Source organism: Mchenga conophoros, linkage group LG7 (genome assembly GCF_057382185.1).
Source record: "Mchenga conophoros isolate Kocher_MC1m ecotype Shallow Benthic linkage group LG7, M_conophoros_male_GT1.1, whole genome shotgun sequence".
Lineage (NCBI taxonomy): Eukaryota > Metazoa > Chordata > Actinopteri > Cichliformes > Cichlidae > Mchenga > Mchenga conophoros.
Window position 1 is genome coordinate 50,915,369 of NC_140532.1, and position 25,990 is coordinate 50,941,358.

At 41.6% G+C, this 25,990-nt stretch overlaps 1 protein-coding gene across 7 annotated transcripts in view; it reads left to right on the plus strand.

Moving 5' to 3' along the window:
- The first annotated feature begins 321 nt into the window (after nucleotides 1–321).
- Nucleotides 322–25,990, plus strand: part of ntng2b (netrin g2b) — a 74,574-nt gene continuing 48,905 nt past the window's right edge. For 3 of the 7 annotated variants that reach the window (XM_085280013.1, XM_085280017.1, XM_085280016.1), the window contains exons 1-3: nucleotides 322–1,091; nucleotides 2,393–3,151; nucleotides 17,152–17,795. In XM_085280013.1, coding sequence (XP_085136139.1) covers nucleotides 2,933–3,151; nucleotides 17,152–17,795 — 863 coding nt within the window. In that variant the 5' untranslated portion in view covers nucleotides 322–1,091; nucleotides 2,393–2,932. The remainder of the gene's footprint in view (nucleotides 1,092–2,392; nucleotides 3,152–17,151; nucleotides 17,796–25,990) is intronic. The other 4 variants (XM_085280014.1, XM_085280015.1, XM_085280018.1 and 1 more) reach the window with 4 other exon arrangements.

Here is a 25,990-nt window from a genome sequence, read left to right on the forward strand (position 1 = left end):
TATCAAAGTACTTCGATGCAGTGCACACAGGCACCACATGCTGCAGTTACTGCAGACACATGCAAAAGTCATCCTAATATCTTTGCAAAACATTAAAATTAAAATTGCTGTTACTGAACCTCACAAGTAAATTTAAGGCGATTTTGCGGTTCAGGAATAATGATAAATAATTCAACAAAGTGGGATAGGGTCACAACGTTCTCCGGCACTACAAGTCCCGTCAGGAGTACTGCGGGAATACCTATTTTTGAAGGGAAGGGGGAGATTATTTTGAATAAACTGATAAACAGCGCGGGCAGAAGAATAGATGACGTTATCTTCACAAATCTGGACGGATAAGGTCGGAGGTAAAGGCTACGGTACCACCGGGACCCCCACCTCTCTCTCCGGCCGCTCCTTTAAAGCCGAGCGGAGTGCTGATCAGAGCTGACGGGGAACAGTTTGGAGCTGGAGCGGATAGGAGAAGTTGCACCGCCCCGGTTCAGGCAGCAGGGCTGGAGCAGATAAAAGCTCAGATAGTGATTGAAAGTGATGGTAAAAGGATTTAGCCCAGGCATTAACCGAGGGAGAGAGAGGGAGAGAGAGAGAGAGGAGGGAGGGAGATATTTTCCATAAAGCCGTTTTTTTCCTCCTCTCTTTCTTTCTGCCCTTGAGCATCCCGGGTAAACCCGAGCTTTGTAAAAGTGGGAAAAGGAAGTGGAGAGGAGGGGAAGAAGGGCGGGCACAAGCCTTTTTTTCACAAACTCAATATTTTATACTTTTGATACTCCTTGACGCTGGATTTCAGTCCTGTTTTCGCAGCCGTTTCCAGATCTAGGACACCGATCTACCGTGCGCAGCCATCTACGCTGTGATCAAAAAGTATCCGTCGGACGGCAAAAAAAGGGAAAAAAAAGAAATAAAACAGAAAAAGAAACCAAACAAACAGCGAGCCGGCTGATAACGGGAGTACAGTGAGGACCGCGGCGGGGGACGAGTACACTGGATGGTAAAGGGGATTTTTTTTTTTTTTTTTTTTGGCCAAACAGGGGGGGTGGACGTGCACGCACTCCGAGCAAAGTGCTGACCTGCCCGACAGATGCATGTCAGAAGTAAGTGTTTTATCTGATTAAAGCATTTCACAGCGGGATGCGTTTGTTGCGAAAGCTCTGCGAAGTCAGACAAGCACGGAGAGCTGCTGATGAGTTGTAGCCTCCACAATATCCGGAGCACTTCAGGATGTTCGGGGGGACTGGCAGCATAATTCATTCTGCTTTAGACAAACGCGCTGATGCATTCATTCTTGAGCGTGCATTATAGCCCGCACACATACATATATATGTAAAATTGGAGTGATGCTCCACGGAAGGATGCACTACTGTAGAAACTGACACACCCCTGCGAGACTACCAGTGCCGGGCCGGGAAACAGCTTTGGCGACTTCACTTGACAAGTGAAGTAAGTCACCGGGTGTGCATGGGATAGGCTGTTTAAGCACCAGACTTCCTTTGGTGTGGGATGACGGGCGGATTATAAGCAGTGAGTCCACGCTGCAAAAAGGGGGGGAAATCATCATGAGTAGCTATTCATTTACTCGGCCTAAAATGGAAACATAGTTAATACAAATAATATTAGTTTATTTATTTATATTAGCGAATAACTCAATTAGCAGTTTGTTTCTCCGGAACTTTATTATCACACCAGTTACTGATGTGCTGAAGCAAAGCTGAATTTTGGATAGGCCCGAGGTTGATGAAGTATAAATGAAATGACACTACGCTGAAGAACGTTCTTGAACTAGACTGTGGATTAGTCACTCTTTATTTTTTGCACCATTTGCCGGGTCATAAAGTAAACAGATTATATTGGGCTATTAAATACCTCTTGCCGACGGATATTTCTTGCAGTGCAGTTATTACCATCTGTATAGTCCACTCTCTGTCGCCGGTATTGGAGCAAAAACAACTCTTACACACATACAAAAAAACACACACGCACAGGCGGCACCCGGCAGCAGCACGTGTTTTTACGCATAAGGTTATCCACGCGGTGTGGGGTTTTTTTTCTGTTCTTTCTTTTATTTTAACACTCAGATATTCGGGCTGTATGTAAAACAAACTCCTTGTAACTAACTGTTCGTGGCATATATTCACTTTAAATGTTTTCATAGTTTGGGGGCAGTTGTGATGTTTTCCAGAGTAAATCAGTGGGATTTGTTGCATTTTTAATCTGACACCGCGAATTAAAAGCTCAACGTTACTATAAAAATGACATTTCGAAGACGGGCACTTAAGTTTTATCGAGCATAGTCCTGTCAAATGCCACGTGTATTTATTTGCAGTGAAATTAAGAATGCGAAAAATTGCGGACACAGGTATTAACCTATTATTTATGCCCCCCATTTCACCTCCAGGACAATCGGAAGAGCTCAACAAATCTGAAATGTCCAATGGATACATCTGGAGACGCATCAACTTCTCCTCCATCCTCTCCAACTAGCTCCGCCGTTTCCCTGAAGGACACCGCTCTGTGAGACATGGATCCGCGCAAACATCTCCCACCCAACTCCCTGCAACACTATGGTTAGAGTGCATGCCGAGACTCCTCTCCGTAACATTATCCACCCCCACGCCCACTGCCCATCTTCCTCAGGAAATCAGCCATCAAAACAGTGAAGTGTCCTGCTTTCCTTTCCTCTTTGGGGCTGCCAATAACTGACGAGAAACACTGAGAGAAAGCTGCCGATTCAGTGTTTCGTTTTGGGGAATTAATAAACCTGGAGGCAGGTGATGTCAATTTACCCTGACCTCTCCATTCCAAACACAGCAGTATGGTGGTAGGGATGTGCACTCGTTCCCTATGATTATCGCTCCATGCTCGTAACCTGTCCTCTGAGCTCCGTGGCCCCCTCACCCTGTGCCGGACCCCTCTCCAAATACCCCCCCAGCCTGCCATGCTCCTTCAGGCTGTGTTGCTGCTGCTGCTGCGCTGCTTGGCCTCCACTCTGGGCCAGTACGAACTGTGCAAATCCCTGGTGAGCACGGACGAGGGCTCGGTGTGGGAGCATTACGCCTGCCAGCCAAAACCTAGGTCCATGAAAGACTTTATGCGGATCAAGGTGGATCCGCCTGGGATCACATGTGGAAGGCCACCGGAGAGGTTCTGCACTCTGGTGAGTCCATGTCAGGGCTTGTATCATATATGTTTCACTTTTATTAGTGACTTTAAAATGTAGGATATCGTAATAATAATGTTTCAAAGTGGTAAAAAAAATAGTGACCAGGAACACATGGGCCACATGCACAGTAGCCTTGGTCTTGAATGAAATGCACCTAAAAGTGTTGAAATAAAAGTTGAAACTATTAGTTTGGAAATCACCAGCTCACAGGGCTGAAGCGTAAAAGAGTAATGACAGGCATTTCTAACTAAGGTCAGAGCAGGATTCACACTGTAAAAGCCCCAGGGACCCGAAAGGAACGACACAAGTGCAATGACTGGGGACTGACCTAAAGGTGTTGTTTACATTAGTATGGACTTGCCAGCCCGGTGTCCGGTTTAATTTAGGGCTTCTAGAGGGGCTCGCATTTCCTGTGGTAAAATGCATACACTGGGACCTTAGTTCCAAGGACACTAAAGGGTGAGCTGCAGGAAAACTCGTTAAAATGTCTGCTACAGCAGTATTTAACACACTTTAGCCTGGAGGCTACTCCCAACTAATGTAGGTGTAATAATTAGAAATAAGGGTTATAAAATCGTACGAATGAAATTAAGCTTCCTCCCGCCTCTTCCGTGGAAAGTTTTATATCTGAGGTTTGACTCATGATTTGACTCACAGCACGTGTATGTATGTGTGTGTGTGTGTGTGTGTGTGTGTATTGAGTGCGTGTGTGAGACAAGTTCACCCTCTTGATGATCAGCCCTGCTGTCGCTGAGTGTCCACTCACTGGCAGGGCCAGTACCGGGGGTGCCAGACCCGTCTCAACAGCCCTGAGTCAATCTCACAACAAGTGTCTCCGCAGAGCGTTGGTCGGCCGACAACACATTATAAAATCATGTCATGCTGTTAATTAGGTGTTTATATTCTGAGTGACTGGAGACTTGTTAGTTGTTAAGACGATTTTGCAAACAGCCCTCCACTCTTGTCTGCCTCCCTTCCTCCCACATAGGCTGGCATTTGGAGGGTGGAGGGGTCATTTGACAGGAGCAGCAGAGGATACTGTGGTTTTCGGATACCTAATGGTTAATGATTTGTTTAACAGCGGAAACCACTGTTGTCTTGAGAGAAGCCTCTCATGTGACTTATCCTGAGAGGGGAGATGGACATAGCTAGTGGAAAGAGTGTGGCGGGGGGGGGAAAGAGAGAAGTCAGGAGAACTGCTCGCTGCCATAACGTATTGACGTCTGCCCCCTAATGGCCTCAGCCTGGAAACTTCTATAACTATGTTTCTGAGTGAGCAATGATGAAATATTGATGGACGCCTTAATGGGCTTCCTTACAAGGACTGGCCAGCGTCTCTCGTTCTCGGGGATCCAGAGTGGTGTTGCTTGGTAGATGAGACAGAAAGAGAAAGAGGAATGGAGGGCGGGACAGGAAGGAGTCTGGCCTTAGTCAGCAGTTTCACATCGGATTGGGTCTTTAGAGCAGAAAGTTCTTGTTCTTCTCAGGTCGTCGGTGGTTGTGGGGGGATTTAGAAGCAGCGCTCCCCTCTAAGTGCATTAGATGGGGATTTAGTGAGTGGGGAAGCTGTCAGGTAAAAGTTTACTTAAGAAGCAAGGGATGTCAGAACAGCGGGTTTAATTCTGTACCGTGACTATATTCTTGTCATCACTTTAAGTCCTCATTCTGATTTGTAATGACCCATGAAATCTGTTCATTTTCGCTACAGAATCACTGAGCACTGAGGTCAGGATGCGATCGTGGTTAGGGTTAGGCTTACAGGGCTTTAGTTAAGGGGTTAGGGTCTGGCGTGATGGTGTTTCCACATCACAAAACAATGACATCACAACAATGTGATTGGTCGCTTGCAATGCTGAACCTTAATTTTAATAATCCAGGAACAGCACCAACACGGGGATATCATATTGTGCTTCTTTCTGCTGCACATGCCAAACAGGTATTGGTTGAGTGATATTAGGATACAGATCATTTATTTTCAAGCAAGTGCTATATTTTTCTTCCCCCTCTTCCTCTTCCTCTTCCTCTTTCTCCCCTCCCACCCTTCCAGATTTGGCAGCTTTACAGAAAAGCCAGTTTCTTATCTAATTGGTGTACATTTACATTCACTCATTCAGCAGTCCCACAAGTCAAGAGAAAGTCAGGGCACTCTGGAAAAAAAAAGAAAAAGCATCACCCAACGCGCAGAGCTGCTCACTCTTAATAAGACTACAGACATACTGCGGAAGATGTAAAATAATTTTTCCCCCCTCCACTTCTCTCACTCTACGACTGCTATGTAGCAGTCGTAGTAAAAGAACAAAAGCTGGGGGAGAATTTACTTTTGGGGTTTTGATGTGGAGGCATGCTGTAGCTCCGTCCACCCCCTCCCGCTCACATTGGTTTACAGTAGTTTTTTTTTGCTCCCTCCATCTCCACAGGGATGCATTTTTTCTACTCTATTTATCTCTCTTGTTCCCTGGGAATGCAGCATCCTTTCTCCTTTGCCAAACAGGCCAGCATGTTGGCTTCTTTCAACATGACGGGCTTCCAAGCACTTTGACAAAGATGCTACTGTCACTAGTGCTGTGTTAGGAGCTTCAGTAGTCTCTTTGTAGCTTCTCTGTACGGCAGCTGCTATGGAGTTGTAGCTTGCAGTCGAGGGGTGATGGTCTAAGGAGATTTGAGGCAGCACGGTGTACTGGTGGATAGGTAATAATGAAGAAGAAGTAATAATGATCCAAGCTTAGCTAAGCAGATAGATGAAATCAACACTAAATGCACACGGTGTTGATATATATTAAAAAACAATGTAGCATTCAAAGAGGTCTCACCGTACTGTTGTTTGTTATTTTGTCTCTCGGTTTTGAACCAAAACCTTCAATCAACGCTCTCCCTCGGGGCGGAGAACATAGAGCAGCTGAATGCAAATGGGTAGCGTGCATGTGTACTGGAATGTACAGTGAACCAGCAGGGCTGCATGAAACGTGCACGAGTTGGCCAACAGTGCACACTAGTATGTCTAAGAAAGACACACACAAAAAACATGCGCGCACAGACGCACACACACCTTCCTGTTTCAAAACACATTTGCCCATTTTAGAAGGTAGAAATCTGCCAGCTCTAAAAATAGACATGATAAGAGAGAGAAGCCGCGCAGCAGCGGAAAGGGAGCATGCAGGAAGGGGAGGAAGATGGCAGCTGGTAGCGTGGATCAGTGCATCCCAGACTGGGCCTATGGCCATACTTCATACTCCCTGCCCAGTGTAGCCATGCCAGGCCCGGCTGGCTTGCCCTGCCCAGCAGCGGGACTTCAAGGCTGCGCAAAAGGGCCACCCACATCCAGCAGTGGGCCATCGTCAGTCAGCCTCCCTGGGGGTGAAAGATAGCTCAGGTGGCCACTGTCCTAATAATACACCCATGGAGGTGAATTTGGGCACAGCATGAGCAGCTTTGACAGCGCAGGGGCATAATTATCGAAGGGAAAAGAGAGAGAGAAGGGAGCGGACAGCTAAAGAGAATGACAGAGTGTGACTATACAAACAAGGCAGGAGGGGGAGGGTGCGGTGATGTAATGGCATGGCTTGCTTCCCCCATTAGGACACAGTTGAAAGTGATCAGAGAGTGTTTAGATGTGTTGGCAGAACGGGAGGATAGTTATAAGTGAGATTTATCCCTGACTGAGGTGAAACTAAGAGGGATTGGCTGCAGGGCTTAGACAGTCTGAGGTGAACTTAGCAAAACACCTTGTTTAACCTATCAGGATGTGTGGAGAGGAGTAATGCTTAGTACTGAGGGATGTGTTGAGTGGGGATACTACTACGAATGCAAGAAGCTTTCATGTATCCGTCCAGTGTACAAGAGATTGAGTGGCAACAGTGTAAGGAGGATCCTTTAAAAGTCTGGGTTAGAAAATTCAAACAAGGGCAAGGATGCAGCATCCTGCAGCTGTCCAAACGCTTCAGTGTATCAGAATCTATCAGAACAGACAGAGAAAATACAGATATCCCCTGGAACAGCCTATTGACAAGTACTTGGTATGATTTCCTTTGATTTGAAGAGTTTTTGGCCCCCCGGCTCTCACTACAATCCACATGTTCTTACACTAAGGCAAAGCACCCCCCCCCCCCTCCCCCCCCCCCCAAAAAAAAACAAATAGTTAGATGTCAACTTTCTAAAAGCCTTTAAAATCAAAAGCAACCCTCCACTCTCCTGCATCGCTTTCCCGCACTTGCACACGAGCATACTTCCTGTGCTAACTTTCAGGATGATTTGAGGTGCATATAAGAAGTTTTCAGATTAAGGTTTTCAGTGAAGCTGTGAACACGGATCATCTTGGTTTACCAAAAAATCTATAAGGGAGAAGTAGTGACTAAAGTGTTTTCAAAAGCAAAGATTGAAAGTATGAGGACGCCCAGGCTTACAAATACCAGAGTTTGACATTTATTTCTCTTAGCGCAGCTCCTCAGTTCAAAAAGTGTGCAGAAGAAAAAGATGCACAGTTCTGCTCAAAAAGATTAAAAAAAAAAACAGACATTTTTTAAATCTGGCTGATGTCCCCTTCAAGGCAGTCTTCTTGGGTAGCAGTTCACTGTTTTCTATTTTTAGATCACTCCAGTGTGTCAAAAAGGTTGTCTTTAAAGTCACAGGACATAGGACTGGTGGTGAGCAAACTTTATGTTACTGCTGCCTAAAAGATTTGATGGAAGGATGGCACATGCAGTTCAGGTCGCTTCTGCCTAATGTTCTCTGTCAGATGCCTACATTAGTCTTGACAGTCTGACTCTCGGGGTTGACTTCACAAAGAACGACCCATGAATTTTTAAAAAAACATAACATCAACAACAGCAACGAGTTCCAGGAAGTGATTTAAATATAGCAACAAGGAAGCAGTGCAGATGTGCACAAGAAGAAGGAGGGATAAGCCAACTTTAAATTAGGTGTAAAAGTCAGTTTAAAGGACTTAAAGGTACAGTTTGTAAAATTCGACCACCAGTTGTCAGTAGATTTCAATTCAAGTGTATCATTCTAGCTACAGTGGCTGCTGTAGGACAAACATGTTTTAGGCAAGCAAGCGAGATAAGAAATATTTAATTTTGATTCCATCCCATAACAGATAGATTCACTATATTACTGTTTGTGTAAAAAAACAATTTTTCTAAACATTATATTTTAAAAATGGATATGTGTCAATTAAATACTTTGCTATATTTTCAGTTTTTACCCTCAAGTTTTCTCGAAAACTCTGGCTGCTTTTCATCTGTAGAACCGAGATAGCAAAGTAAGTTCAGACTTGATCTGAGTTTTTTGCATTCTGGCTATGCTGTCAGGCTGTTTACCTCACAAAGTTTACTTGTCAATATCGTGGGTGAAAACATCCATGTCTGTTTACCCTGGAAGAGAAGAAGAAACTTTGTGAAAGCAGTCCAATACTCTCCAATGACATTGATATTGAGGTGAGGGGTGAGGATGTCTTGAATTTTATGCTGGTAAGCGGTGCTGTTTTTGCTGCGCTAATGAAACTTTGTTGGACTCAGACACTTAGAGAACGAATTCTCATAAAAGATGAGAAATTATTCAAACTGTGCATTGGAGTGAGAGTGTGATTCTTAGGACACTCAAGCCTAACGTTAGCTGGCGTAATGTTAGCTTATAACCAGCTGTTGTTGTTTAGTTGGCGCGTTGTCATCTGTCCAGAAATAGCAGGGTTGCATGTCCAATTTTAATGTGTAATTAAAATTTTCCTCCACTTTTTGGCATACTACAAATGTGGCCGATCTCTAGCCACAGACATAAAACACAATCAGACAGAATTGCATTTTCTATATCAGCCTCTGTAGTTTGTTGCCCCATCATCTACAATACAATGTATTTTTAATGGATTCATTCTCAGTTCCTAACAAAGCATACAAGTGCAAGTACAATATTATCTTTGTCTTTTAAACAAAATCTACAAACAACTGTCTGCATCTTTAAAATAAAACTTCATGCAGCTTAAGAGGGATCCGAGAAAGAAGCGGGGACCTACCTCAAGTGATCCGTCAGTGTCAGTTGCAGTGGGCCAAAGATTGTAAAGCTGTCATGACAAAATACTTGGAGGTGTGACATAAAAGCTTGCCACACTTCTATATCCCACCCCTCATCCCCACTTGAGGTTAGCCACCATTAGCATAACCGGTGCGCCAACTCTCAACTCATAGCTGTCAGTGTAGGCAAGTTAGACATGATCAGAGATGGTCAGTAACGCGTTACAAGTAACTTTTTTTTACAGCGAAAAAACCCCCCTAAACTTCCAAGCAAGCACCGAGTGCGCAACGACATAATGGGAAATTCACAGAGAAACTCGCGGATTCTTCAACTGACCACGGCACACCTGCACCAGGGTAAACCTCCGCCTACCGCAGTCCTGCTTTACAGGTGAAAATAGAGCAATAGGACCGCTAGTCTTTGACTTTATTTATTTTCTGCTGTGTTTTACTTGCATCTATTTGAAAGAGTGAGTGTAAACACAAAAAATATTTTATTTTATGTGCTGGAATGTGTAGAAAATAGGTTTAAATGTTAAACTAATTTATTCAAGTCAGACAATGTTGCATATAATTAAATTTTTGCTTGATGCATAAAGTTAAAAGATTAAAACTGATAAAACAAGTTAAAAAAAAGAGACTTTTCCATTTGATTACATTTTGTATGATGGATTATGTAGAAAAAGTAGAATTGGGCTGAGAGATCTATCGCTTTATCACCTCTTCAGGTTGTAAATCGTGTTTTTAAAAAGTAACTAAGTAACTAAGTAATTAATTACTTTTGAAAATAAGTAATCAGTAAAGTAACGGGATTACTTTTTTGGGGAAGTAATCAGTAATTAGTTACTGATTACTTTTTTCAAGTAACTTGACCAACACTGGACATGATATATCTGATTCTGTTATATGAGTTTTAATGCTTTTCTTAAATTGTCAACTGTGAATTCAGCTGTGTTTGCAGACTGCATTTGAGATAAACTGCTAGTGCAATATTTAAAAAATACAGAAAGGTAAAGAAAATGATATAAAGATCTCTGTTGCACTGTTCACATCTCATCTCTTCTGCCTTACCTTACCTACATCTCAACTACCATTGGTTTAGATTTTACAACGGACCCTGAATCCATCTAATCGCTACACTTGGAGACAACAGTAACTCTGCCAGATATTTTGGATCTGCTATAAGCACTGCCTGAATTCTAAGATATGTTGCTAATAAAACTCGTGCTGGTTCAACTGCGGTAATTTGAACAGGAAAAGCTCTGCTGCTGCTTCAGATCAGCGTGGTGTCGCCGCTTGGTCCTTCTTATTCTCTCCTCCTCCTCATGCACAATCACACATGCCTACAGTAAACATTTACTTTTTCCTGCCTGCGCACACACATGCACACGAATACACGCACACAGACATAAACAACACCCGCCCACACAAACACACACCTAAGACACTTTTACACTTGCCAACTGCTGTTTTGCACCCAGCAAGACATTTTCCAGCAAGCGGATAATCACTTTTTCAGGTAAAGTAAAAGGTTTGTAATCCTTTACATGTACAAATACACAGTTACGTACGCTCGCTGGCAACACACACACACACATACTGATGTACTGTCTCCATCCAGGGTAACAAGAACTTGCAGCATGATGGAAAAGCTTCCAACAAAATAAAAGATTACGTTATAAGTGAAAAAGCAATATCTCTTTCTCTTCCCCTCTGTGCCCTTTTTAATGGGGAGGGCCATTTCATTTGATGTTTCTCCAAAATAAAATAAATTGCGTTCTCTGAGTGAGGGTCGGTACCTCTATTCCCCTCGCTAGCAATGTATTGTGGAAACCTCTATAAGTGGAGGTAGAAATAAAGCAGACAGCGTGATAGAGAAAGGTGGCAACAGAAAATATTTCTTGGGAACACAACTAGTCATAAGAGCAAAGGAAGGGACAGAAATGTAAAGGAAAATTTTTTGCATACTTCTTTGTGAATGGATGGTGGACTTTTTCTTTTTCTTTACAGAACAAGAGTTGTTTCGTCGCTCCTGATGTGTTCAAAAACAAGGCACACAGCCGTAGCATGAGCCACATTTTTAGCACTTGAGGTATTTCTAATGATCATTTAGGATCTCACTGTATTCCTGTGAGTGAAAACAAGAAAGCCACTGACGGCAGGGGCATCATGGCGGCTGTTGTCGTGGAGACGGGATCCCGGTGAGGATAATTGCTGGAGGGGCTTAGCAGTGCGGGCCACCTGCCGCAGCATTTGGCTGGGATCTGTGTGTCTGTGTGCTTCTGTGAGGGAAAAGATTGTGTTTGCTGGTGTGTGTGTGTGTATCCTGGAATATAGTGATATATATATATATATATATATATATATATATATATATATATATATATATATATATATATATATATATATATATATATATATATATATATATATATATATGTATATGTGTGTATATATATATATATGTATATGTATATATATGTATGTATATATATATATATATATATATATATATATATATATATATATATATATATATATATATATATATATATATGTATATATATATATGTATATGTGTGTATATATATATATATGTATATGTATATATATGTATGTATATATATATATATATATATATATATATATATATATATATATATATATATATATATATATATATATATGTATGTATATGTGTGTGTATATATATATATATGTGTATATATATATATGTGTATATATGTATATATATATACATATATATATATATATATATATATATATATATATATATATATATATATATATATATATATATATATATATATATATATATGTGTATATGTATGTATGTATGTTGAGCCTGGCTGGGGAATAAGGAGGTGGAATAAGGAGGACACGGGCAGACAAAGGGCTTAAACATAACCTCATGTAAGTCTCTCACGGGGGATAAAATCTTCCAGCTTATTACAGTACATATCACCTCCAGACTAGTTAATCCTAAAGGGCCGGCTGAGGTCGGAGGAGGTTGGCGAACGCTTTCGACCTGATGCTGTAAAATACTGTAATGACTCCCTCATGTTGTCTGGTACTCACATGCTTTCTGTGTCAGACAAAACAGGAAATGCTATCACCGGTACACTTCAGGAGCTAACCTATATGTGCTCTATCTGGGACTGTGTGACAGTGCGATCATTTTCAATCGGATTTGTAGGTCAAGGGTCATCCTCAGAACAACAGGCGTACTAATCTTACTTTGAGTGTGTGTAAACACGTGTGTGGACGGGTCTGGATTGAAGGGCACAGAAGCAGCTGATCCACCACGGAGCTGCTACTCTCACTCCGAGGCTCGCTATAACCCTCTTCATCTGATCCTAATTACTTTTTCTGGTTGCAGTTGTTTATGAGCATTGTAGATGATCATCTTAAGTGTGTTTGCGCTGACAGCGATCTCGATGTGAGTCAGTGCAAAGAGAGATAATTGGGTTATCAGATGGGGAACAATGCTGCTATGTTGCTCCAGTGAGCAGAGAGATAGATTATCTGCAGTTTCTGGTATAAAGATACCACTGCTGTGTCTTCACATGCATTATGATCCCGCACAGTGTCTTTTGTGCCATACAGCTTCTCTCAGCACCAGCTCAGCGTTTGCTTATGTTTGGAGTTTTCCCCACTCTGCACTGTCACCATAAATCAGATGATTTATAATCTCAGCCTCGCAGGATTGTAACTTTTGCTTTTGTTATCAGGCCACTAGAGTGAGCTTGAGTGACTGCTCACTTTTCTGTAGCGCAGTCCAATGACTTTATTCAAGAGGGCTTGGCAATAGATGCAAAGAAGCAGCGACACGTGATACGCACTTGCAAGGTTCATCAATATTGTGCAGTACTGCTTTCACAGAAAGAAGAAACTGCTGTTTCATGTGATAGTCCACCCAAAATCTTTATGGAACTGAAAGGTGGCTGTAGAAAGCTTGATTTCTTTTTAGTAGGGGGGGGGGGGGGAACCAAAGGAGCTTCTCTGACCGCTTCTCCTACTCTCCATCTGTATTCTCAATATATTACAAATACTCAGATATCCATGAAACGTTTGCACCTCAGACCCAACTCTGTCAAGCTTGTTAGCAGCTGTGTCATCTTGATGTTCAAGCGCCCCTTCAAATTCTATACAACCAACTTTTAAACCCTGCAGGGTCAGTGTTTGATCGTCGAAACACAAATTTGTGGTGAAATCATCAGGCGATCAAATTTAGCCTTGTTAAAATTTAAGCAGCAGCACCATTACATTACTCTACATTAAGGCTTCTATCCATGGTGTAATACACTTTTTCAGTTCAACATGTAGCCATGACTACAATTTGATAAATGGCTACACCAAAAGTAATTAGATCTCAATTGATCGAATGACTACTATATTTGCATAAATAAATTCATTACATTTTGACAATATTTTAACAACACACATTATATGTGCATTGAATTTTAGCCAGGACCAAGAAATTGGTATTATCAAGAGAAAAATGTTTTTTTCTTTCTTTCTTTTGGTCTAATTAATACAAGAATAAACAATATGGCAGATCCTTGTGATAAATTGTTAAAACATCTCATTGGTTGTTAAGGCTCATGATATGTGATGTTACAGGTCCAAGTAGGAAACTGTTCTTCTTCCCCACCTTCCACTAAACGCAACAACCCCCAGGGACCCATATCAGGTCCTCTTCTCTTCTCAGTATACATGCTCTAGCTTTCAGAAACACAATATTCCCTTATACCTGGATGATACTGAACTTTATCTACTTGCCACACTTGAAAATATCTTCTCAGTGAAAAAAGTCTTTGTCTCAAATTGTGGACCCTCCTTCAACTAAATGATACCAAAACCAAAACTATTGAGTTTGGTCCATCAAACTCCACAAATATCTTAACAAACACACCTGGTGCTCCTGGTTGAAAATCTTGGTGTTTCTATGGAAAGTTCCTTTATTAATCAAATCAGCAAACTCAGCTTTCACTAATTGAGAAGCATCACTTAATTAGAGCTGGTTTAGGCTCTAAAGGATATGGAAACATAAATCCACAGCTTTATCACCTCACAGCTGGACTCTAACTGGTACAAATAAAAGATAACATGTCACTTCTGTTTTGGCTTGGCTGTCCTGGCTAAATACAAAATTAATTTTAAAAAGGTTATAGGTTGTCTTTCAAGCCTCCCTGTGGATCAACTCTGTTAATTTCAATCCATATTTTGCCTCTGGGTCCCTGAGGTCATTTTGTCAACAACTTCTCTCATTGGCCCCATTTTCACCTAAAAACGACTAAAGGTCATTTAAGGTAATTGAGCCTTTGCATTTATTGCACCGAGACTCTTGTACAGTTTGCCAACTCTCATAAAAACCTGTCCAACAACTTAAAATTTGAAATAATTTTTAAAAACCTACCAGTTTTGGGATCTCACTTGCAGGTCAAATGCTAAAGAATCAGTACCTTGCTGAAGAATTTTCTATATGGTGTAAATATGAAAGCTAACTTTGTCTGCTTTACAACAGCCCATCTTTACTGCATAATAATTGAAAATCTTTATACTAATTATTTAACTAAACATGTTTTTTTTTCTCCCTGTAGTAGTTATTTTCAGCCTAATTACTATTATTTTACCAAATGACATTTCAAGTTGAGCTGGTGCATTCTTAAACACTACAATTAGAAACAGCACAAACGCTAAAAGTAAAAATAATATGGGAGGATGAAAAAAGAGAAGAAGAAAGGGGAGGAAGCAGCGGAGAAGCAGGGGCGGTAGAGGTGGAAGAAAAAAAGAGGGATATTTATACTCTCTAGTCCATCAAGAGCTTGTTAAGCACGCAGCGGTAAAACACAGAACGACAGCCAGATTTCGAATAAATAAAAGAATAAGGATGACATCAGCTGTAGAACTGCAATCAGTTACTACGAGTGGAGAAAACCAGAGAGGAGGATGAAAACACAGCTGAAGATTCATTATTGTAATTATGCAAACATAACGCTGTTATGGGAATCCTTTTTCACAAGGTACATAAAAACTTAAATAACAAATAAATATACTGACATAAATTTAAACACACATTCAATATATAAATACAATATACTGACATGTATTGTTTGTGACATGTTGAATTTTAAATGTGAAGTGATGTGTAATGAAAGAAGACAGTATATGAGGGCAATAGAGTGAATGCTTGGTCAAATAATACAAAGATATTTGTATTTGATGCAATTAGTGACTTCAGCTAAATATTGTAGAAAATCATAACTCTAACAGTCTAATTAGTGCATCTTGGGGGCATGGTTAGCCTTCTGAATGTAAAACAATCCAAACAGCACGAGAGCTGAGCTTTGCAAATTAAGCACCAAGAGAGATGGCTGCGGATCTGTGGGATTTCCTTATGTAAATATTTTTACTTGGGTGGTGATGGGGATGTCAGACAACTGGCTTAAAACAGTCAGCTGCATCAATTCCACTGAAACCTCTGCAGTGGTTTTAATATGACGAGCCAGCATCTGTGGAATTAAAGATGTATAAAACTTATTTGAAAAGTTGGTGGAGTTGCGACAACTCTTAATGTTAGTTGATGCTAACTTAGGCTCCTAGAAATTACATTTATCACACCATGTTTTTTGTTAATTAACATATTTGGCAAGTTACTAAAATGATTAAAGCCAAGCTATTTTATTTGCTTTTCGCTGGAATATCAGATCATGCAGAACATTGGTGTAATGACTATAGCACTGATATATTTTATAGTTATGTGTAGACAGTCAGAAATTGGGCTAGGAAAGGACTGTGGTCTGGTTTAATATATAAAATGTCTTGATACAAAATGAACTGAAGGCACAGCCTTGTCGCCTAAATCTACATAGAGATGGGAATCACTTGTCAGGAGCTGCAGCCCACCCTTTACCCTCCTCTCTGTGACTGTGCTGCAGTACATACACTAAATATAGCACTTCATTCACTCAACCCTGATCCCAAACATAATCCAGCCAAAGATTACATTTGTCAATGCTGAGAAAGCCGTGCTGTATCACGTATATAAAGTAGTAATGGACCTGATGTTTTTTGTTGGAGTTTTTTTCATTATGTTTTGTTTTTTGGGGGGTTGTTTCAGAATTTGCAAGCCTAAACAAGTGGAAGATGAATTTGTCTTACTGGTATCAAGGGAAGATGAGATGCATGAGATATTCTTACAGAAGCATTTCTCGTTGCAGGTGTAAAGAGGCTTGTAGCTCTCTGTGAGCAGCGTGACTAATCCTGTTGACTTTTAGTTGTGTAGAGGGGCAGCAACTTGAAAGTCTTGGCATCACTAGAAGAGGAGGATCAATTCTCTGGAGTTAAAAGTGCAGCAGCACTCTGCTGTCTATGCAAAGACAGTGATGATGCACGATCCTCTTGACCTTCACACTTCCTGTTGTGTTGTTTGGCAAGTTTACTTTTAAGCTCTCTGTCCCTTGGTGCATTGGAAAGGCCCTCCATACACGTCTCTTTTTGTCTTTTTTGGGAGGATAATATGGAAGATTTTGGTGTTGAGCTGTGGATATTGTGGGAATAAATAAATATCTTTTGAATCAGCATTTGTACTGGGAACAAAGGAACATCCTGATGATTGTGAATAGAATTTGTAAATCCGTAGCTTAACATAATTTTCCGTTGCAGTAATGATGGCTGCAGCTACTGCAGGGACCACAAATCCATTTTTAAAGCAAAGACATTTTGTTGTCTTGTCAATTGAGAATTTGCTGAGCCTATTTAGGGCTGGATGACCAGAAGAGAAAAGCAGACAACTGCCCAAGGGACTCAAAGGGCCCCAGTGTCAATGTGAATTTGCAGTAATCTAATAAAAATGCAATTTTCGGGAATATGCACTGTATTATCAAGTATTCATTACTGTTCCTCTTGTTAGAGTCATTCCCGAACCCCGAATGAAATCCTTTCTGTCTGTCTTTATCTCTCTTTTAGGAGAACCCATACCTATGTAGTGACGAGTGCGATGCCTTAAATCCAGACCTTGCCCACCCTCCTCAGCTGATGCAGGACAATGAGCGCAACGGCCTACTTACCTACTGGCAGACAGTAACATGGCGAAACCACCCACTGCCCCTGCTGGCCAACGTCACCATGTCCTGGAACAAGAGTCTGGAGCTCACAGACGATATCCAGATCTCCTTTGAATATGGCCGCCCTACGATCATGGCTCTGGATAAGTCCATGGACCACGGACGCTCCTGGCAGCCCTACCAGTTCTATGCCGACGACTGTCTGGATGCATTCAACATGCCACCCAAACAAGTGCGCGATCTCTCACCTGCTAACATCACACGGGTCATCTGCACTGAGCAGTACTCGCGCTGGGTTGGCTCCAAGGCTGAAAAGAATGTGAAGTTTGAGGTGCGGGCACGATTTGCTGTGTTTGCTGGACCTCGGCTACAGAACATGGACAACCTGTACGCCCGAATGGAAAGTATGAAGGGACTGAAGGACTTCTTCACCTTCACCAACCTTAGGTTGAGGCTGCTCAGGCCTGCCCTCGGAGGTACCTATGTCCAGAGAGACAACCTACTCAAGTACTTCTACGCCATCTCCAACATCGAGGTACCTGCCAGGTGAGAGCCACTTTTGACTACATCTTGATACAAATTCACACCTTTGAATGTAAATCTGATTATGAACATAAGAAATTCTTTGGTGAGAAGAATACAAAACATGAAACTATTAAGAACTCCGTACAGGACAAAATAAATAAATAAATAAATAAATAAAACTATTAAAAACATATGTGTTAAACTGAAGTTCACTAAGAGGAACATTTGCAAAGTATTAAAACTCAGACAGATTTATATATTTATAAAATGGGAGCCATTTTATTCGGTTTATCCAGTTATAATATCTTGATAAAATACCAGCATCCTTTTTAAAATCAAACATTACTCTTAATAAGAATAGCTTAACAAGGGTTAAAGGGTTTTGTCAAGGGCACAAATAAATGTTTGAGGATAGGAGCAGAAATCTCAAAGATGCTCAGCTGCTAAATTTCTGTAAAACACATTAAAGGCCTAGACCAGTCAGCAAACACCTGACAACCTCCAGCTGCTAATGAGAAATGTGTTCAAAATCCTGTGTTCAACAGCCAGCAACAAACAAACCCATCAGGGAAGACATGTTTTATGTATGCTAGCTACTTCTAGCTACTTCCTAGAAGTAGCTAGAAGTAGCTAGCAATGACTAAAGGTAAGCTGCAAAATATTGATATCATAATTTAAATAATATTAAACTTTGTTTTAATTGAAAACCATTTTAACAATGACTTACATAGTCTCCAATCGAAATATTAAATACCAAAGCAAAACCACAACAGTTCAATTACATCAGTAACAGTTTTCCATTTCATATAACTTGGTAAGGGTCCAAATGCCACTGAATCTTTTATCAATTCTTGAATGTAGCTTTGTATTTTTTAAGTAACTAAAACTAGAAATATAAACTTATTCAATGAAGTTGAATGATGTTACATAATTTTATTTTGGTACAAGAAGCTAGAAATGATTCTTGCTGGGAATGTTATTGTATTTGCTTGATTTTTTTAGTAATTAATTGTTGCTTTATAAGCTGTATGTTGTCTGTAAACTTTGGATGTTTTCAGTCCAGTTGCTATAGGTGTACGAAATGAAGCACTTAGCCATGCATTTTGTCTTTACAAGCATTTGTGAAAGAATGAGTTGTTCTAAAGAGTGCCGTGAATTCAAGCGCCATAGTGTAATAGGATCCCACCATTGCTGCAAATAAGTTTGTGAAATTTCTTTCTAGGTGTTCAACAATCAAGAGTGGGTGGTATTATTGCAAAGTTAACATGTTTAGGAACCCCAGCAATTCAGCCACAAAGTATGAAAGTTAAAGGTTCGTCGGTTTAGTTTTAGTTTTTTAGCTTTGAGAATGATTTCCGTGTTTGAGTTTCGTTGTTAGTGAAAATGTTTTGTTTTTATTAATTTCAGTGGAAATTTGAAATTTTTTAAGTGAGAGGCGTATTTTTTGACATTGATTGTTCGGACACATTGACATTACATTCACACAACTCGACCAAAATAATGAAGGTCTTGATTCAGAGCGGCGAGGTTAATTAGTTCAAAATATTGATCTTATGTATGAAAATTTTAACTGGAGCCTTCTGTATGCATCACAGTAACGATCAACTAGGCCATTTCTCTGCAGAACAGTCAGCACTCTGTTTAACTTTAAAAAAAAAACACTGTACGCTTGCAGTCGTTGACGATATAGTGGGATGTTTCTCTGTACTCACACTATTTGGCAGAGTACAGTCAACGGCTTGGAGAGAAGCCGCTTGGACCGATAGACCAGTTTTTCAGGGTAGCTGATACAGAATTAACTGGCACTGCAGCCACAGAATGCAACATCCAGCACCAGCTATAAAAGTGAAAGTGTTAATTTTACATGCGTACACTGTTTAATATGAGATTAGTGAATCTTCGCAGACCAGATCCAATATGGAACTGATCATATTTATGCTTGTAGTTCAGTATTACTTTTCCTGCACTCAGACATGACAGATAAGGTATGTTCACCTGCCAGTGAATGTACCCTCTGTTCTGACATTCAGCCACACACTTTCACACACAGCTACTGTGATCTGAGGGCATTTCAAATGACACCCCCCCACCAACCCCCACACCTCCACACATACTCTCTCTCAGCCTGAGTCCTGGTCTGGCTGTCACTGGCCTGTGAAGACAATGATTAATGACAGAAACACGTGGCCTCGGTGGTCGAACGTAAACCGCCATCCACATTCTGCCAGAGGAGCCGGGAACCCTTACATGGCAACTTTGTGACAGTGAATGATGCCCGGGCCGTCATGCTGCTGCTTAGCATCAACAAGCCATCTTTCCTGCCTTTCAGAATTCTTCCAGAATTATTATTCCAATCAATACAGCAGGCTGACATTTGAATGGTATTTAACATCCTTGTTGGGATGGCATGGACTCAGAAGAAGAAGGCATAATTTGTGCGTGTGTGTGTGTGTGTGTGTGTGTGTGTGTGTGTGTGTGTGTGTGTGTGTGTGTGTGTGTGTGTGTGTGTGTGAGAGAGAGAGAGAGAGAGAGAAGCAGACAGGGGTTGAGAGTGAGATGGGGAAAGTGAAAATGAGCTACTGTTTGAGTGAGGCGTTGACCGATGGGGCCTTTGTGTGTGCGTGTTTGTGTGTTTGTGCGTGTGTGTGTTGAGTCAAGGTATGGGGGTGGGGGGTGGGATGTCTGATAAAGTCCTGAGTGGATGCTGACACAGCACACGCACACAAACACAAACAGCCCTCTGGCAGTGGTGAAAGGGCCTGCAGGTATTGATCACAGCCACTTTTCAGGCTCAGCATAGCATCAGAGAGAGCAAGGGATCGACCCCTGGCTGCAACAGTCCCTCGCCAAACCAGAGCCGCAACCAAACTCCGAAAATGTAACAATCAACCATTTCTGGCTTTGATATATTCGAGCAAACGCTTTATTTAGTGGCCTACAAGCGCGCAGCATCTAAGAATTCATCATCACACATGAAATCCCCGCTGTGCCACTCTGCTTGAAACAGCTACACTTACACTGTTAGCTCGGGGGAAATTTCTCTTTGTGTACGTCTCTTAACTTCTCTCCTCATCCTCAGAGCCTGGCCAGTGGCAGCTGGTGATAGTGTCAGCGTGTGTTGGATCTGGTGACAGAGGAGCCAAATTTAGCTCTGTGGAGATGACTGAGGCCAGTCCGTCTTCCGCCCTGGCCACCCACACCTCCCGTAACATAATCAGTAATCAATAAGTTATTCTGGGCAGCCAGGAGGAGTATTAGGTGATAGTGGTGGGGGGTCCTCAACAGTACAGTACAATCAGGAGTGTCTGATGCTTACGGCTGGGAAATTGATTTTAGGGGAGCGAGACGATTAGTCAATGTTCCCTGGACAAAAGGCTAAGCCATTCCATCTCATCTCATCTGGCCTTAGTAACATATTAGGATTTCCAATGCTTAAAATTTGAATAATGAATATTCCACTCTGCTGGAGCTCCGCCGGGGACAGCGCGCTGAAATGGGTTTTATATGATCAAGCCCGAGTGGCAGTGTACCACAGGTCGCAGCAGTAATGAGATATGCTGGTGTTATCGATGGAGAGAGGCTTGTAGTCACTTCCTGACCGTATTGTATGTCCCCGGGCCTCTAGCTGTGGCTCTCTGACTGAACCCAGTTAAAAGTAATTATTATTGGTTAACTCTTTTTAAAAACCCAAACTGACCGCAGACAGAGACAGCAGAGCAAGCTGTTTTCCCATCAAACGGTGTAAGATGTTACCTCTGTGGAAAGCGTTTCACTTTTATCTGACGCTGCATTGTCAGAGTGACTGGTCAGGCTCTAAAAAGCTGGCACAGGTATGCGGGAAGTCAGGTACTTGGGGGAGGATGGGGGCAAATGTTGCTGCTTTATCAATAAATAGGTAACCTGATAGGCCATTAAGTGCAAACGCAGGCAAGTTGGATTTGATGAGAGTGAGGTTGTAAATTTAGATTTGTGGACGCGATGAAAACACTCAGCAAACCGGATCTCGGGCGAGCGGCGAGAGGGCGTTTGGGGTAGAGGACAGCCAGAGGTGGGGCGGGGGGTTTTGAAGTGGGCAGAGTGGAGAGAAGGTCAAACAGAGGCAGCGTGGGGAAAGTTAAATTGGATCGGGTTGATAGAATATTATCATAGGATTCAGCGTCACTCACTTTGTGTTGCAAAGTTCTCCCAAGGTTAACTGTAATGAGCAAAAGTACTGACTACAATTGAAACTCTAAGCCAAGGTGTTTGGGGTTTTAAAAGCCCTGGGCTGTATGTTCATTTTGCAGGCTATATTCAAACCCCAGATCTGGCCATTTCCATATCATTGATGGGCCATGTGAAAGCCATCTCCAACCATCAAAGGCAGAGTAGCACAGCCTCAGCTCTATCATCATTTACATCATTGAAATCACATTCACCGGGAAGCTTCACTCATAAGCGGAGCTCTCAAATTCTCCCTCATTCATTGGGCCTCCTTCTCTCCATCCCTGTTCCCGGTGTTCCATCTGTCAGCTGGAACGTGGCGTGTACTATAGCAGGCCGTGCCTGGCCCGTAGTCTACATTATGGATTAGACATAGGGTCATGGATAGGGCCTTTTTAATGAAATAAGCAGCAGGTCGTACAGTGGGTCTTTATAATGGAATAAGGGAAAGGCTCTAAGCTCAGGAAAGAGGCAACTAAGTGGATTAGGGGCCAAGACAGAGAGGAGGAGATGGAGCAGGATGAGGAGTCTGCAGCGTTTCTCTCCCCTCGCTCATAATCGCTGCAGCGTCGAGTTCGCTTCTGCCTAACTTCTCAATTTGATTTGATTGGCTTATGGAAGAAGATGACATTTAAGAGAAGCCAAGTAGTCTGAGTGTCTCTTACTTCTCATTGTCAGTGAGCTGAGTAATGGGTGTGATTTGCGCAGGTACATTACAGCACTGATTATGTTTCTAGAAAACATTAATGATCCTGGTATGCAGCTGGGGATATAAATTCAGATTTTAAATATTTGTGTGCACATAATTTGTATCAATGTTTGTAAAATAAACCCATCACTGACACCTCTATCATTTTTATTCAATCGGTATTTTTTTAAAATCTATAGGCTTCTGCAAACTACAGAACAAATGGTGAGGGGAGACGTGTCACAGTCATAGACTGTATCCAAAAGATGACCTTAGCCACCATGACATCACCTAGTCAGATAGTGGGTCTCAGTGAGAGGTAAATCCACCTGGGAAACAAAGGGAAGCTCCACACTTATACAGTTTAGTGAGTCCACAGCCACAAGGCAGCTATGTGTTAATGCTTACCCTGTGTTACTGGTCATTATTTACAAATAAACATCATATTATTAAAAAAAAAAAAAAAGAATTGCAATAAACTTGCAGTTGGGACCAAAAAGTAATCTGGGAAATGTTTATTGAACTAATAAATCAAGGGAGTAGAGGTGTAATTTCCTCATAGACAAACTTGTTTCTGCAACCAGAGAAGTTGCCCCCTGGTGGCGATTGCAGAGACTGCGTGTTCATTATTATTTATTATATTCATTTTAACACAAAAGAGTAATCAACTAGACAAAGGCCAAACAAAGTTTGAAACATCATTTTGTCAAATACTGTCAACTACTAATTGTTTAATAATTAGCAATATGTTAACAGCCGTTTATCTCAAATAAGGAGGCCCTTGGGCAGCTAAAATATGTAAAGAGTATTAATATCAATACCACTGAAAATACATCTGCAGGCAGAGGAACACAAAGAACGTTCTCTGGGCTTTAAACACTAATTACAGCTGGTAGGCCCAGTCTTGTCTGAAAGGCCCATCTTTTACCAACAACTAATTATTCTCCAATAGTGAAAATGAGTTAAGAGCTGACCAGGCAGGAAACAAGGCACATGAATGCTAATGATATTCAGAGTGTTTTTACACGGTCATGCCGTTTCATGTCTGCTCGACTCATTTATCCGTCGTGTGTTTGTCTCAGTGCCGGCCCCATGCTGACAGCTAATGTGCTGAGAGGTTTAAGCTCTCCATCTCCTCACAGACTGGAACAAGCTGGCACAGAAAACTTTCCTGGTGTTTGTTAACATGTTGCAGAGGGAAAGAGCAGTAAAAGGAGTTTTGTGTGAATTCTTTCATGTACTCGTACATCTTCTTCTTTTGTGGTTTTATCAAAACAGCCGTTGCAGCAGAAGTCCTTTGTAATTCTCCAACAAATGGCTTTACTTCTGTTAAGTAAAATGCTGTAGTCGTGAATATTATCTATAATGAGATGTGTTTCAACTTTGAGAAAAAAAATAGAGGAAATTTAAAGACTTTTTTTTAGGAACGTTAGTTTTTTAATGTAAATTATTTTATTGCGCCTCGTTAGGTACGCTATTCATCACCTACGAGGAAACGTGCTGATTCTACCAGAGTCCAACATTCAAAATCAGTGTGTGTGTGTTTACACTTTGCACTGACAGATTTCCATTGTACTGATGGGATATCCACAGGCAGCTAGTGTGTTAATGCCATCAGTCAGTGACGTGAAGGGGGGACATTTCTGGTGCCAAATCTTTAGATTCTTTATGAAGATGTTTTAATCGAATCTAATTAAATAACACCGCAAAACCCAAAACGAAACACGACATGGGCAACACGCATTGTGAACGAGTCCACGCTGTCTGGAGCAGAGGCTCCTATCTGGGCTCCCTTTCCTCGGAGGATTGTATAATATCTGAGGGGTTGCAGAATGAACAAAAAAATTAATTAACAATAAAGAGCACTTCTCCATCCATTAAACCTTAAAATCAGTTAATCTGTCACTTTAATGCCCCACTTTAATTTCTCTTTGGTACCTTTGAATACAACAGACTGCAGCTCCTTTTATTGATCTAAAGTTTAAATGTTGTTTTTATGTTGTTGTTTTTTTAAATAAAATTGCATTTTATGGAGGACTGCTTCAAAGAAAAGTTGTTTTAATTTAATCCTTTATTGTTGCTTTTTTTAGCAGCTCTGACAGTGACGTGAATTACAATGCTAAGAAGTTGTAACTCATTAAAACCTGGAAGTCACGATCCTTAAGTAACCCTGATTAAGTAACCCTGCAGTCGCACTCCATCCTACAGGAAGGACTAATTAGACCCCGAAAGGCTCTCAGTGCTTAATCCAATTGTTACAAAGCTCTATCGTTGTAGTAGAAACATGAATGAGGATGACGGGGCAGGTAGCGGGAGATCTCGGAGGCCTCGGCGTGTGTCCGTTTCCCTCACCGGAGAGCAGATGCCTCTGCTCTGCTCTCTCTTTTTTGGAGCCTCCGGTCTTTTTCATGTCTTGATTATCTTCCAAGGGTGACTTTGACTTTGGAGACTGTCACGCTATTTTTGAATCACACCAAAGTTTCCTTTTGTGTCCTTTGCAAGAGTGAAGGTGAGAGGATGGGAGGTATAAGCTTGGATCAGGTGGGGGAGAGGGGAGAGGGAGAAAAGAGGGAGGCAGATGATGGATTAACTCCTAGTTTCATGGGACTAGCTGGGGTGTGTGATTCTGTGATGAATGATGCGAGGTGCGATGCTCTGTAAATATTATTCTCCAGTTCACACACAGCCACCGCCGCGGTGCACATCATAGTCTCGCATAGTGTCACAGTCTCGCCACATACTCGCCGCATTTCCCAACTACAGTTGAAAACTTCCGCATTTATTCTGTTTGATGAGGAAAACTGCTTTGTGCTTGAATACTGCCACCTTTCACCACCCTTCATGAATGAAATACACAGTCTGTGCTTGATGTGCGATGAGGAGAACATAAAGGTGGTGGCTCGTATGTTCGGGGAACCTTCATGCGTGGCCCACCCTTCCTTCGCCCAGACTCCTCCCCTCCGAGTTATCTCCCTCCGAGGCAGCCGAGGCTCCGAAACGGATCACTTTTTAAATCATTCATGAGCACTCCCCCAGAAAAGAAAGGCATGCAGAAAGCTGAGGGACCGGAATGAGGAATGTGTCATTGCTCCCCTCATATGCGATGATTTATGACACAATGGTTGTAACTGATTTGATAATCACAGTTTATTTCCCCTCCAAAGGGAAGAAAGTTATAGTCAGCGATTTTGCCTGTTTTCCCTTTATTCCACGTCTTTTTTTGTTTTGTTTCACAGATTAATTTTTTTTCTTTAATCCCCGCCCTCTTCGATTGATTTCTCTTTTCTTCTTAAACGCCCTCGCCCGCGCTCGCCAACTCATCCCA